Below are 13,493 nucleotides of genomic sequence, written 5' to 3'. Positions count from 1 at the left end.
CACGTGGGACCTCCCAGCTGACTATGGCCGTGACATCATTAGACAAAGTCAACACAGAGAGGTTGGTGACGGTGGCCCTGCTGTATCATCGGCTGTACTGACATTTAGAATGAGTGATCAGAGAGGAAGTCAGAGATGACAGAACTGTCCTCATGTCTTCACAGTGACTCTGCAGCTTCAGACCAGTTATTGTGCTGAGCGACAGCCTGTTCCATCACTGTTCAGTGTCCTCCTGCTCTCTGGTCACATCACAGTGATCTGATGCAGCATTTATGATGCTGCTTTTCATTCATGTGTTAACAGTCAAAGTACAAAGGTGTGAAATGGTGATTTAATCATATCTTATAATTACAACATGATAAGCTGCCTTCCTTTCCAAGCTGCGGTGGTAAAATCATTGCTTTATAATCACAACATCATCTCACAAATATGGAAGCAGCACAACAGAATGACAGCAGCAGCTCTCCTGTTCATTCTGCTTTATTGATATTCAAAATGTCGTAAATCACATAGAAAGTTAAAACTAAAGGTCATCTTCACTTTACCGGCACACAGACCTCGACCCTCAATGACCTGCTTACACTGACACATTCATACATTTGGAAATTCTGATGTTTGTTGAACAGAGCGCTTCAAATATGGAAACAAAAACACATTTACAATCATAAATGACTTCATGTGCTCATACATTACATACCCTGCTTTGTAAAGTCAGTTCACATTTCTCACTGATTCCCAGCTCTTTGATAATCACACCCCCAAATTACTTTTCACACTAAACGCTCAGTTTCACAGACTCCCTGTAGGGCCTCTTTCAACTCACACTCCATTCACACAGAGAGGGAGAGAGAGAAAGATGGCTGTCTGCATTCGTCACCAGTCGGTGCAAACAGCAGCTTTCTATTTCCAGCCACAGAAGAAAGAACAGTGATTTAATGAGGGAGGTCTTACCTGGCCAGAGTGAGGCCAATGCCATTATCAGCAAATCTAAACCAGAAGGAGAGAATATTATTACTGTGAGCACAGCAACAAGCTGAAGTCTCCAGGGAACACACACACACACACACACACACACAGACACACACACACACACACACACACACACACAGACACACACACACACACACACACACACACACACCCACACACACACACACACACACACACACACACACACACACACACACACACACACACACACACACACACACACACACACACACACACACACACACACACACACACACACACACACACACACACACACACAGACACACACACACACACACACACACACACAGACACACACACACACACACACACACACAGACACACACACACACACACACACACACACAGAGTCTAGAGGAGATAAAAGGTTCATTAGATAAGGGTGAATTCTCACTTTCATCTCCGTCTTCCATGTGAAACGACCTGTGCTACCTGCAGCTCATCATAAGGATATTTATCCACACTCAGTTGTTCCATGCATGCAGTACTCACTGGCAGTCGTCCAGCCAGACATCCCCTCCTCTCAGCCAGGCTCCGTGGTCCTGGTTCTTATAGGCTACAAAGTGGTGGATCAGAGCAGGGACTCTGGGTTTGAAGGGGTCAGCGTCCTGGTGGGGGCCATATCTAAACAGTGTGGTAGTGTTGATATCAATGTTCAACAGAACAAGAAGAATCGGTGTATCTGATTACAGAGCAGCCAAACAAATCTGGATCAGAGGGTTCCAGTCACATTGTTTTAATGAAGAAGATGAGGAGACAATGTTTCCTCCGCAGCTATAATGAACACATGACCAAATGTTCCTCTGTATTACATGAAACACACACATCAGCACCAGCTTTGCTGTCCCACATCATGTCCAGTGTATGTGAGGCATGCACAGTTCTATGTGAATCCCTCATGCATGACTAAAGGCTGATGTACTCATTTACATTTTTTCACTTTTTTGTTTTTGTCTCCTCGAGTCGTTTCATGAGATGTTTCTCCTCATTAGATCCGTCTCACCTACTGTCTCTGGTCCTCCTGCTTGCACACTTGGCAGTACTGTTTTGTATTTTTGGTGCACTGACTGCTGAAGACTGTAGGATTATCTCAATGAATGAATCAAAGTGCCATCACACTCCGTTCAACAGCTGAGCTTCACTTGACTTGGTTGTTATATTCCGCTTCCCTGCTTAATGCTGAAACACATCCTGCTTATATTACAGCAACAGCAAAGCAAATATATCATTTTGGATATACAAATCTACAGCCTTCCTACAGTGGGATCTTGCTGTTGGATGCTCTTATTTGTCCCATTGCCACCATCTGTTATGTGCGTCCTTCCAGGCTACTGTAAGACGGCTGAACGGGAAGACGTTATCCAACTCTGAGTTCACAGCGCTGCAGTGTTTCTCCCTCAAACTGAAAGCAGAACAATCACCTGAGCTGCTCAAACAATCACTCATGAATCTCATTGTTTCATTGGTTCTCATATTGAATTAACACATGTTGCATAACAACAACAACAACAGCAGTATGATAAATTGTGAATTAAATTGCCATCAAGCATTTTGTTCACACATAAATCCAATGATGTACCAAAAGAAGACAGGTCGCCATGACGACATGGCGACTCCCTACATTACCAGTGTGTTTGAATGCCAGCTCTCCTGCAAAAGTGTCACTTTCTACGTGCCGTTACTTTGACAGCGATGTCTAGGACATCAGGGAGAAACGGTGCCGTTCTCAGCTGCTCAAACAGTCGAGAAGAAATTCAACTCTGGAAAAACCTTAATGTAAAACACACAAGCCTTTACCTCCCGAACGCTGCCCCTGTCTAAGAACACACGCTTTACATAGACTGACTGGGTGTGAAGAGGACCAAGAAGTAAAAAAAAACAACCCAACAAAACAGATTCAATTCTTATTTGATTACACCAGCTAGTACAGTAAGCTAAGTGTATTACACAGAACTTGAAATGGGACTGATGGGCAAGTTTGGTCTCTATCCCTCATTATCAGTTCAGGGTATCATATGTGGTCAGATCATTATCCACATAAAGACAACTTGATAAGTAACCTGTGAGTAACTATAGGTCACTGCCTGACGACATCAGTCCTGCCCATGCTGTCACAGGCGGCAGCACACTCAGTTTGTCACCGCAGTGATGCAGCCGATGCTAGAAGGTGGAAACACAGATGGGTCTCTTGTCTGGTCTGAACCTTCAGCAGGACAGGCCAGTCTACGGTTCTGCTGCTCGTCTCCACTCAGGAACTCTTTCCACTACTAGTTCCTTTGACCTCCTTTGAGGCGAGGCAGTCTGTGAGAAAGCTTCCTGAGAGACACAAAGATGTCCACACTTTGAAAAGCATTACTGAACCACTTGAGTTAAGTGACACACCCACTGTGGTTCTATATTATAGCAAATACCAATTTGTCAGTGACAAAACATCAACAGGAAACATGAGCAGCACGCCCAGTCTAATCCATCATGATGGGTTAGACTGGGCGTGACGTGGCTTCAGCTCGTCGTGCAGAGTGAAGAGGTTTACAGGGTCTGACCTGGCTCCAATCAGAGACAGGAAGGGTCTCTTGTCCTTGTCGTTTGCCTGGGTGGTCTTCACTCCATTATCAAGGATCATTCCAGCCTGGGACAGGAAGAAAATGCACGACAGGTCAAGCAGTAAAAAAACACCAAACACAAATGATAAAGAATGAATCAATATCAAAAATAAGTTGTCCTTGGGTTCATTTACACACACAGACTTTTTGTTGTTTTTACTGCGCTACAGCACAACTGGTCTCTATTAATGTGTAATTAGTCTGAATAAAATATGAAAACACTCCACAGCCAGCTGTCAGTAGCTGACCTTTGAGTTGAGTTAAACATAATTTGAGTGTTATTTCCTACTTTCATGCAGGAAGAGTTTCATTTTGACAGCAATAACTCAGGCTCAGTTGATGACTACTTCACACTTTTTCTTTCACCATCCTTTCCAGACACATGTTGCACACACATGTGCAGCATCAGGTCTGAATTAGCAGCAGTGCATTCAGAGTCAATCAGCTGCAGCCGCTTTCATTTATATCATGAGTGTCAGTGAATATCCTGCTAAAGTACGTGGCCCTGACAGTTTTTGTGGTAGATTAAATGAAAGCGGCGTATCCATCTTGACCCTTCCACTTCTCACTCTGGTGCTAAAATGTAAGTGGGGAGCTGTGAATTTGTTTTAGAGCTTCATAAAGAGAAAATAACCAGGCCTTGTTCAGGACTGATACTTTGGCTGTGTTGGAGCCGGTCTTTTACCTGGATGCTACGTCAGTTAGTTGTTGATTTAAGTTGGGGTACAGCACTTTTCTGAATGGCCATCCATATACAGTCAGTGCAGTTTGTCGGTGCAGTTTGTGCAGGAGCAGATTAGTTTATCTTGCAGGTCTAAAATGGTGTCTTTCTTAAGTCCACTGTCTCTCGGGACAATGTCAGTTTGTTTGGTCAGTGTTTTAACAAATGTCAGTAACGAGTTGTCCACGGATGAGTCTTGTTTTTTAGTCTTGGGAGACTTGGTGAATGTGTTGGTGGCAGCGTATCCATCTGTGTTGTCTTGCTGGAGGTGCTGTGATTGATAAAGGCCTCCAAGTCTGATACATCCTCATTGTGAGAGAATTGTGGTCTGTGTAGATTGTAGGAGGTTGTTCCAAAAACATTTCAGGGCTAGTCTTTCTGTCTGCAGCTGGAAACAGGGTGTCACCATGTCCAATCTCACCGTCGTCACACAGCTCTTTATTTTGAAAGACCAGTGGTCATGGGGAAGCTCCAGCACTGTGTGTATGGTGTAACTTCATTACATGTGACAGACTGCGGCGGCTGGCCTAGCTTTCCTGCGCTCCAGCCAAAAAGTCAGTCAATAAATAAAATAGAAAGACAATAAATACTGGTTACTGTTTAAATCTAGTAGCAACACTTGTCACCTCAGTCTGAAAATCAACAGCCCTTGGTCAAAAGCAAGAAGCCTGTTTTTGTCGACTTCTGTCTGAAGTCTAGGACCCACGGTTAAAAACAAAAGATAGAATTTAAATGAGCAATTCTGCCACTGCTGGGTTGGATATTTGTCAGTACCAGCAACCACATTACACAGGAATATTATATATTAGGAACATTAGATAATAGAGCTTTGAAGCAGGCTGACACACTGCATTTAGACTTACACTGGATATCAGTGGCTTCAAAACAAGGAGGAATGTCAAATATCACGTATTTAGAGGTTTAAATCTCTGTAACTCATCTGGATGTGCACAAAACCATAACTCTTCCTTTGAAAAATAAAATAGTCCTTATGATAAGAGCCAACCTCCGTCAGTTTCCTGCTTCAAAACACATCCAGCAGCTCGGTGCTGCTGTTGTGAACAGCCAACCTGCAGCCCTGAAACAACCTCCTCTCTCACAAACATCCCGGGGTGGCAGCCTGACATGAGTTATGCTCCCATTAGGATGATCCAAATTAAAAGTGAAGAAGGGAAGGATAGAGTGAGATGGGAGAGAAAAGAGATCACTGTTGGGGCCAGAGAAAGGAGGGAGATAACAATAACACTTCCTCTCCATCAGCGCCTCATAAATCTCTCTCTGCTGGAGCTGCGCTGGGCCGGCTTGATGCCGCGGGCGCCTCCACACTCCGTCCTGTCCTCTCCATCTCATCCTGCTCCTTTGGCTCACTTTGCTCAGTTTCTGGTGTCTGGCCTGGATTTTGTAACCCTCACTACTCACCTATTGCTCTCCCTCTCTCTGTCACTTGGCAGGTCACACTCCACACTGTAATCTGGCTTTTTGCCCCCCTTAGCTCTCCGTGTTTTTTTAACACGCAAAACAAACACAAAAAGCAATAAATCAGTAATGAATGTTTTAGGTCATTGTGATGGAAATAATTTAGAGGGCACCTCAATAATTTAGTATCACACTCTGATGAAGTTGAGAGGCACAGACGAGGTCAATCAGAAAAAGAAAAGTAGCAGAGAGAGATCAAGCTCCAAAAGCTCCTAAAGCCCTTTAAAAGGATTTCACCCATGTATGGACACATGACACACTCGCTGCTGCCCACAGCATAGATATAAACTTGAGCCCTATTAGCCTCAAGCTGCCGCCTGCTGTCTGTTTTATGCACTCTTGTTTTTATATTGACCATGTGCACTGTTGTTTTTATGTTCTGTGAAGCACTTTGTGTCCAAAAAGTGCTATACACGTAACGTTTATTATTATAATCATTATTCCATTGGAGGCTGCTGACTCACAGTAGTTAGCAGCTGAGCAGCCAGAGGACACTGGAGGGAAAACCAGACAACACTTCCTCCATAAAATATGATCAACTTTCACCCAAATCAGAGAATAATGTGTTTTTATAGGAGTTATAAAATTGTGTTGTTGTCCAGTAATCTATGAGGCCCGGTCCCCAAAAAAAAACTCTGCTCATTCTGGTGACGTTCCTCTTTTTGCATCCATGGCAGCGACACAGAACTAAGAAAGCATTAATTGGATGAAAGGATTGTGTACCCCCTCCAGTGCAGGATGAATCATGCACATAAAAAAAACAACGTTTTTCCAGGAAGTAACAAAAAGAGCGAGACAGAGCCTCACTCTGTGATAAAAACATCTACACATTGATGTTACTTGATGGTACTTTAGGTGAATTTCATGTAAATGCTGTTGCTGAGTTCATGCCTCAGTGTTTGCAGTATGGAACTGTGGTGTGAACATTTTCTCCTGGCACATCTGACTGCTGCTTCAGGTTCTGGCTGCTCTAAGTGGCTCTGCTCCTCCCAGCATGCGTCCGTCCTCAGACTCACCCTGTAGTTGGAATGGGCTCTGTTGTTGGTGAACTGGCCCATAGGTGTGTGTTCAGTGTGTCCCGGGGAGTACTGCCCCTCTGAGGGGCCGGTGGGCACATGATGGAAGATGAACCAGAAACCTGTTTCCTGATGGGGCGCACACACACACACACACACACACACACACACACACACACACACACAAGGAAACTGTCAAGATGTATGTTTTAATTAGAATTAATGCAGAACACAAAGAACCTGTGCACATGAGCAGATTTGTGTAGATCTTTTTGTTCACACACAAACAGCCACAGCCTTCACTGTTCGTTGCCCTGTCGGTTGTTGTGTTGTTCTTTGCAGGTATGCAAATGTGAATAGTTATCACATTGGTGAGGATAAATGAGTCTCCATTCCAGCAGACGTCCCCTTGTGAAATCCCAGAAGTATGATCATAATTGGCACTCTATCATAGTGAAAGTGCGGCAGTGCCTCTGTCTGTTGTCTACTTGATTCTGAAGTTAATAGGAGTACACAGCCATTAATCTGACCTGGCAACGTGGTAATGAGACAGACCTCCACCTGGAGAGAGCTGGGGGAGGGAGGTGGGTGAGGGAAGGGAAAGTGAAAAGTAGAAGTGAGAAACTCACCTCTGAGCCTGCAGCAGCGCAGTTGATGAGGTTGTTATTGGGGTTGGCGATCCAGAAAGTTGAAGTTGCACTACAAAGAGGGAGAGGAAGAAGAGAAATGACTATGGTTATTAGCTTTCACACAAATGGTTTGGAACAGTATAGAAGTGGTAAATAAAGAAAGGAAGAACACTACCTCTCAAAAGACAGTGACAGTAACTGAGGGCAGAGTCCTGCATGCAGAAAATGCAGGCAGATTTTTGTAGATGTGTTGCTAATAATGATTTATCTTTTTTTTTTGCACGCGAGGCCTTGAAAAAAATGGCAATCGCAAAACCCGACCCGCTCTCCAGGCGTCCGACCCGATCCGCACCCGTGTCTATGTACCGACACAGTACATTATTTTTCACCCGTTTCATCCAAATTGTGCAGGTCAACCCGTGCAGGACTCTGACTGAGGGACAGAAAATGACTTTGTATTTGACTGCTATTCAATAGTCCACCTGTGCATTTCACTCCGCCACTTTCTTTCTCCAAGTGAGGAAATGAAACGATCACAGTTAAATAAATCGGCTGAATGTTAAACTATTAAAGTTATGAAATAATAACACTACTTTGTTTTATGGCATCTTCTGATCAGCAAAGCTGGACAGCTCTGCATGCACAACATGTTACATTATGTGACACATACGTATGTAATGAGCTACACAAGTTACAGCAGTGTCCTGTCATTCACTCTGTGTTAGGGCTGAGGGGCTGCATGTACCCCACCAACACACTCAGAACTACTAACTACGAGTTTCAGCAGGAGCAGAAGCAGCTACTGTGTTTAGGACCTGAACCAACAAACTATGAACATATTTGTTTAAAACAGGACCTGTCCAGGCTCTGTGCACAAAGTCAGTCAGGAGTTTCTGCTCTGACAGTGGGATAAACATTATGATGAAAGTTACAGTGCACAGCAGCAGCTTTCAATTAATGATAAACCACAACTCATAATCATGTTACCACACTCATATCTGGCACTATGGGAATATATATATATATATATAAGATTCAACAGTTTGCTTTTTAACCAGTGAAGTGTCTTTGAGTACCTTGAAAAGCACTATATAAAATATAGTTGTTATTATCCTTATTATCAGAACAAGGTTTTCTAATTTCTTAAACATTAACTAGGAAGGATGAAGGCAGAAAACATGCTTTCATGTTTTGGAAAAGCTAAAAATGTAAACACAGTGTAGTTGTTAATGTCCCACATGCAGGTGTTAGGTGCTCCCTGGTACCCAAACAAATAGCATGACATCCCTGCAAGAAGTGGACTATTTGTCATCCTGTAATATGTTTGTTTTTTTCAATTCAATCTAAATGTTTTTATGACAACGAATAATAACAGTCCTCTTGTTTTTCATCTTACTGGTACCTAACATCTCCCACTAAACTTGTGATAGACAACCTTTTTTGCTTTATCTTCTCATTCTGAAGTGAAAACTGATGTCACAGTGAAAAATGACACCATCGGTGTAGAGACTGGCTCCCTATAAACCTCGCTTTCATGTGCTATTCATTCTGCCACACCACATTCCAGCTCTGGTTTTTGTAGTAACAGATGCTTTTGGGCTGCACTTGATTTAATGACAGTACTACATCCCACAGTTATCTTTACTTTTAGTCGTCTGTACAGACATGTATTTTAGAAAAAGGGAAGCACAGCAATCTCTCTGTCTCCCTCCTCTCTTTCTTTCTTGCTTTAGATAGAAATGTTTACATCCATTGGACATCCAGGGAAAAGCTCTGCTGACGACTACAAGAAGCTGCACTGTTTATCACTCCCCACAAGAGCTGCACTGTATGTACTATGAAAAGGATACACAGCATTCTGAGATTGCACCTAAACATTTCCATTAAACTTACTTATCCAGAGCGTACACAGTCATTTCTTCCTGGTTTGCCTTGGAATGTTAAATCAAATGTGTATAAGTGCACATTCTGGAGTTTACTGGAAAGGATAAAAGTCCTGCTTAAATTTTCAAAACAACAAAAATATCATTTCAGCCTAGAAAGGTGACAAACTCATTAGCAAACAAAGTGTGGATAAGTGGATTGACTCTGCTACGTCCCTCATCTTGACCTATCTGTTAACCTCTGTTGTCAATTACGTAGCCTTAACGAGGCGGCCGCTCCTCTACCCATCACCCCCTGCTGCAGCTCAGTCTGGAGCAGAAAGGAATTAGTTCAGGTGTAATCAAGGTCTCAGCCAGCCACAATCAAGGTTCAGGCTCCCCCAGGCTCCTCAGATTGTTTTCTGTCAGAGAAATTATGAGAGAGGAAGGTCCAACAAAGATTAAGAGGCGAGCCCTTGAGCAAGGCTTTGACACCTGACAGCTGTACGTTGTGCTGGCACCATCACTCTAGAATCTCCCCACAACAACGACTACATGTGTCGGCAGGTGTGTGTCCTTTATAAATTGGATTATGCAGGGGATTAACAGAGAGATTATCGGTCTGATACGGAGTAAAGGTCACACATACTGGAAACACAAAAACACTCTGTGTCACAGTGTAACATGGATTCTGCTTGAGGGAGCGGAAACTACAGTCCATCAGCCAATCCAGTTTCCATCGAGGGAAACATTTAGGTTGTAGTGACAGCTGAATAATAAATAATGAAAGTTGAAGAGGTAAATGCAGAAAAATAGATTTAGTCTGCCTACTTTAATTAATTCATTTTGCTTTTACTTAAGGAACATTTAACTGGTTATGAAACAAGCTCAGTTTAATACTGATGCCTCGATATGACCTGCATGCAGCCAACCAGAACATCAGTAAGAAGATGGGCTGTCTCTATATAATTATTATAGGTATTCTTAATGCCTGTCACTGGGTCACATTCTGATTCATCTGTGTTGAATAAATCATAAAATGAAAACTATTTTAGTGCTAAGGATGAATTCAGAGCAGAGGTTGCTTCAGACTTTCAGAGCAATTATGACAATTCATTACCCTCATTTTCATTTTCTTATGAGACTTGGGGGTCTATTGAAAAGCATTTAAATTACAAGAACATCTCGCTTACAGTAGAACGTATAGAGATTAGACGACAGGGAGAGTAAAGATGAAGAGTGACAGGAACGTGTCAACACACACCAAGCAGATGAATGACTTAATTTCCCTGCAGTGACAGTGGAGGGCTGCCGTTATACCTAAGCTATGACCAAATATGACCAATGCAACTTTACAGAATTAGACAGTTAGTATTAAAGTATGAACAAACCATATACCAGAAATTGAACTCATCAGACCCTCTGTAGCCTGGCCTACACTCAAACTTTACTCCTCGTCCACATGGACTGTAACTTTGTGCTCGCTTATGCGTGACTGAATGCATCAAGGGAGATTACTACAGAGGTGGATGTGATTATTACATCTTTGCCTTAAACAGACAACCTCTTATGGCAGCGTTTTGAAGTTGATCCTGCATGTATCAGGGTGAATCCCACAGCATGCCCCCATTCAGTAGCTCTGCAACGCACCGTCTGAAACCTGCAGAGTGAGGAGGGTTTTCTATGGCCAGCGTGCATGTTCTTATTGACAGTGTTTCCTGTCAAAGACATCAGCTGTAAAAGACATCAGCTCCTCATTCACTCCTATGTCCATTCAGAAAGCACTTCCTCCGACCCTCACCTCTGATGGCCTCACCTGCTTCAGCCCTTTCTCCTCTGAAGATGTTCACACACTAGTGACGTCGAACCAAACCACCACCTGTTCCCTGGACCCGATTCCCTCCTCCCTTCTCCGAAACATCTCTCATGACATCCTGCCATTCCTGCATTATTCCAGCTCCTTTCAAGACAGCCACAGTAAAGCCACTCCTAAAGAAACCCTCTCTAGGCTCAGCTGACATCCGAAACTACAGACCTGTATCCCTCTTTCATTCCTCTCTAAAACCCTGGAACGCGCAGTCTACAACCAACTATCCTCCTGTCTTTGACAAAATGACCTCCTTGACCCAATCAGTCAGGGTTAGGGTTAGGGTCCACTGAGACCCTCCTCATGGTGACTGGGTCACTCGGTGCCACCAGAGCCCCCAACTCATCAATCCTCGTTCTCCTTGAGTTATCTTCTGCGTTTGACAGTCCACCAAATCCTCCTCTCCACTCGGGCTGAACTTGGCATTGCTGAGTCAGCTCTAACCTGGTTCACATCATACCTGAGAGATCGCACCTTTCAGGTCACATGGAACGGCCCTTTGTCCAAACCCTGCTTTCCTGGAAACTGGTGTTCCTCAAGGCTCAGTATTAGGACCGGTTCAGTTTTCACTATACACTCGATCACTAAGCTCTGCAATCACATCACATGGATTCTCTGACCACTGTTGTGCAGACGACACCCGAGTGTTCCTCTCTTTACCCTCATCCTCCTCCAACAGCCATGTTGTGATGCACATCTCTGAATGTCTGCAGACATCTCTGCTTGGACAGCTGCACTGGGAGAGACTGCCTGGACATGGACATGGACCTGGCAGTCACAGTCGAGGACGTCACGGTATCGCCTTCATCGGTGGCGAAGAACCTGGGCGTAATCCTTGATGATGGACTGTCCGGCACCCCCAACATTACTGACTGTTCATTGACAATTATTTCTATATTTAATTTTCGCTCCGTTAATGTGATATGTGGTGGTTTCTCTCTTGTGACAAATGTATTTATTGTAAGTCCCTTTGGACGAAAGCATCTGCTAAATGCCCTTATTGTAAATGTAAATGTAATGTAATGTAATGTAATGGGAAGGGCACTGCCCTGTACGTGCTGCGTGAGGGAGGGGGCTGCATGAGGGTGATTGACACTTCTCAGACACGCCCCTTGGTTCTGATTGGTTGTGTTGATCCGGAGTGGTGGATTCTTGCAAAACAAATTAGGGCCACTGGGTGGAGCCAGAGACAGCTGACCTGTATCTGATTCTACTGTCAGATCATAATGACAATTTTAGCAAATATAACAAGAAAATAGGTGGCAGGGACCAGAATCAACAAAAAGTCGAGTTCCTTGTAGTAGCTGTAATTTAATGAATTACCTGCCATAAAATAATCCTACAAAGTAACAATCAAAGATTAACCACAGACCAGATGGTAAAAACCTGATTGACTGCTGTACATTTAAATCTCTCTATAAAAGCAAGGAATCTCTGTCTGTCTGTCTGTCTGTCTGTCTGTCTGTGTGTGTGTGTGTGCCTCAAATATCTCTGCAGATCAGGATCAGACTGACCTGAGACTTACAACATGGCTGCTGCGTGGTTCAAGGGTGTGCAACGTCGCATTTGTTTGGACTACAACGATACCGTTAATAAATTCTTTGAGAAATGCTTTACGAATTCCGCTAGCATTGCTAACCATAGCCACCATAGTCTGGGCGCACCAGAGCCAATCACTGCAGAGCCTGACTCCATGACACACCTTAAGAAACAAGCGAATTTATACCTGCAATGGCGCGAGCTGGACCGGGATTTTGCTGGCGGTTCGGTCCCGTTCTGTTCTGTTCTGTGCATCTAAACTGACTGTTGTGGATTAATGAGACTAAAAGAGTCCGGACCGAGTCTGTTCGGGTCTGAGTAGATCCGGAGACGCGCGGACAACAAAGTGGAATCGGAATCTGTGGATGTTCGTGTGTAGCTAGCTGCTAGCCCACCCACACAGCCCACCTCCCGAGTCGACGGACAGGACCCATCAGCACGTCCAAAACCGGACTTAGGGTAAATAATGTTCGCCACGCTTTTTCGCGAACATTGCCGTCACGTTTGCTTTGTGTCTGGTGCAGGAAGAAACGGTAAAAAAGGGCTTTTGCCTTGAAAGTGACAAAAGCCTGCAAGCAGCAAGTTTGGTTGTTGAGGATAAGGGAAAGTTGTGGGAGGGACGCCGACGGTGATACAGACAGTGACAGAGATGGCGAGTTTTGAGAGTTGAGAGATTTGTGACATTTAGCATGTTTGGAGTGTATAGTTAGTGTGTAATGTAGTGTTTTGTGTAGTGTGTTTAGTGTGTAGTGTAGTCGTTTTTTTGTGT

The 13,493-nt window shown here is 43.8% G+C and overlaps 1 protein-coding gene across 5 annotated transcripts in view; it reads right to left on the bottom strand.

The window, feature by feature from the left end:
• Nucleotides 1–13,493, bottom strand: part of cemip (cell migration inducing hyaluronidase 1) — a 165,092-nt gene that overhangs the window by 16,724 nt on the left and 134,875 nt on the right. For all 5 annotated transcript variants that reach the window (XM_030414196.1, XM_030414195.1, XM_030414200.1 and 2 more), the window contains exons 15-19: nucleotides 7,457–7,526; nucleotides 6,828–6,956; nucleotides 3,555–3,640; nucleotides 1,504–1,635; nucleotides 952–987 (exon numbers count right to left, since the gene is read on the bottom strand). In XM_030414196.1, the coding sequence (XP_030270056.1) occupies nucleotides 952–987; nucleotides 1,504–1,635; nucleotides 3,555–3,640; nucleotides 6,828–6,956; nucleotides 7,457–7,526 (453 nt within the window). The remainder of the gene's footprint in view (nucleotides 1–951; nucleotides 988–1,503; nucleotides 1,636–3,554; nucleotides 3,641–6,827; nucleotides 6,957–7,456; nucleotides 7,527–13,493) is intronic.

The sequence above is a fragment of the Sparus aurata genome, chromosome 4 (genome assembly GCF_900880675.1).
Source record: "Sparus aurata chromosome 4, fSpaAur1.1, whole genome shotgun sequence".
Lineage (NCBI taxonomy): Eukaryota > Metazoa > Chordata > Actinopteri > Spariformes > Sparidae > Sparus > Sparus aurata.
This window is presented reverse-complemented; position numbering and strand designations above follow the sequence as displayed.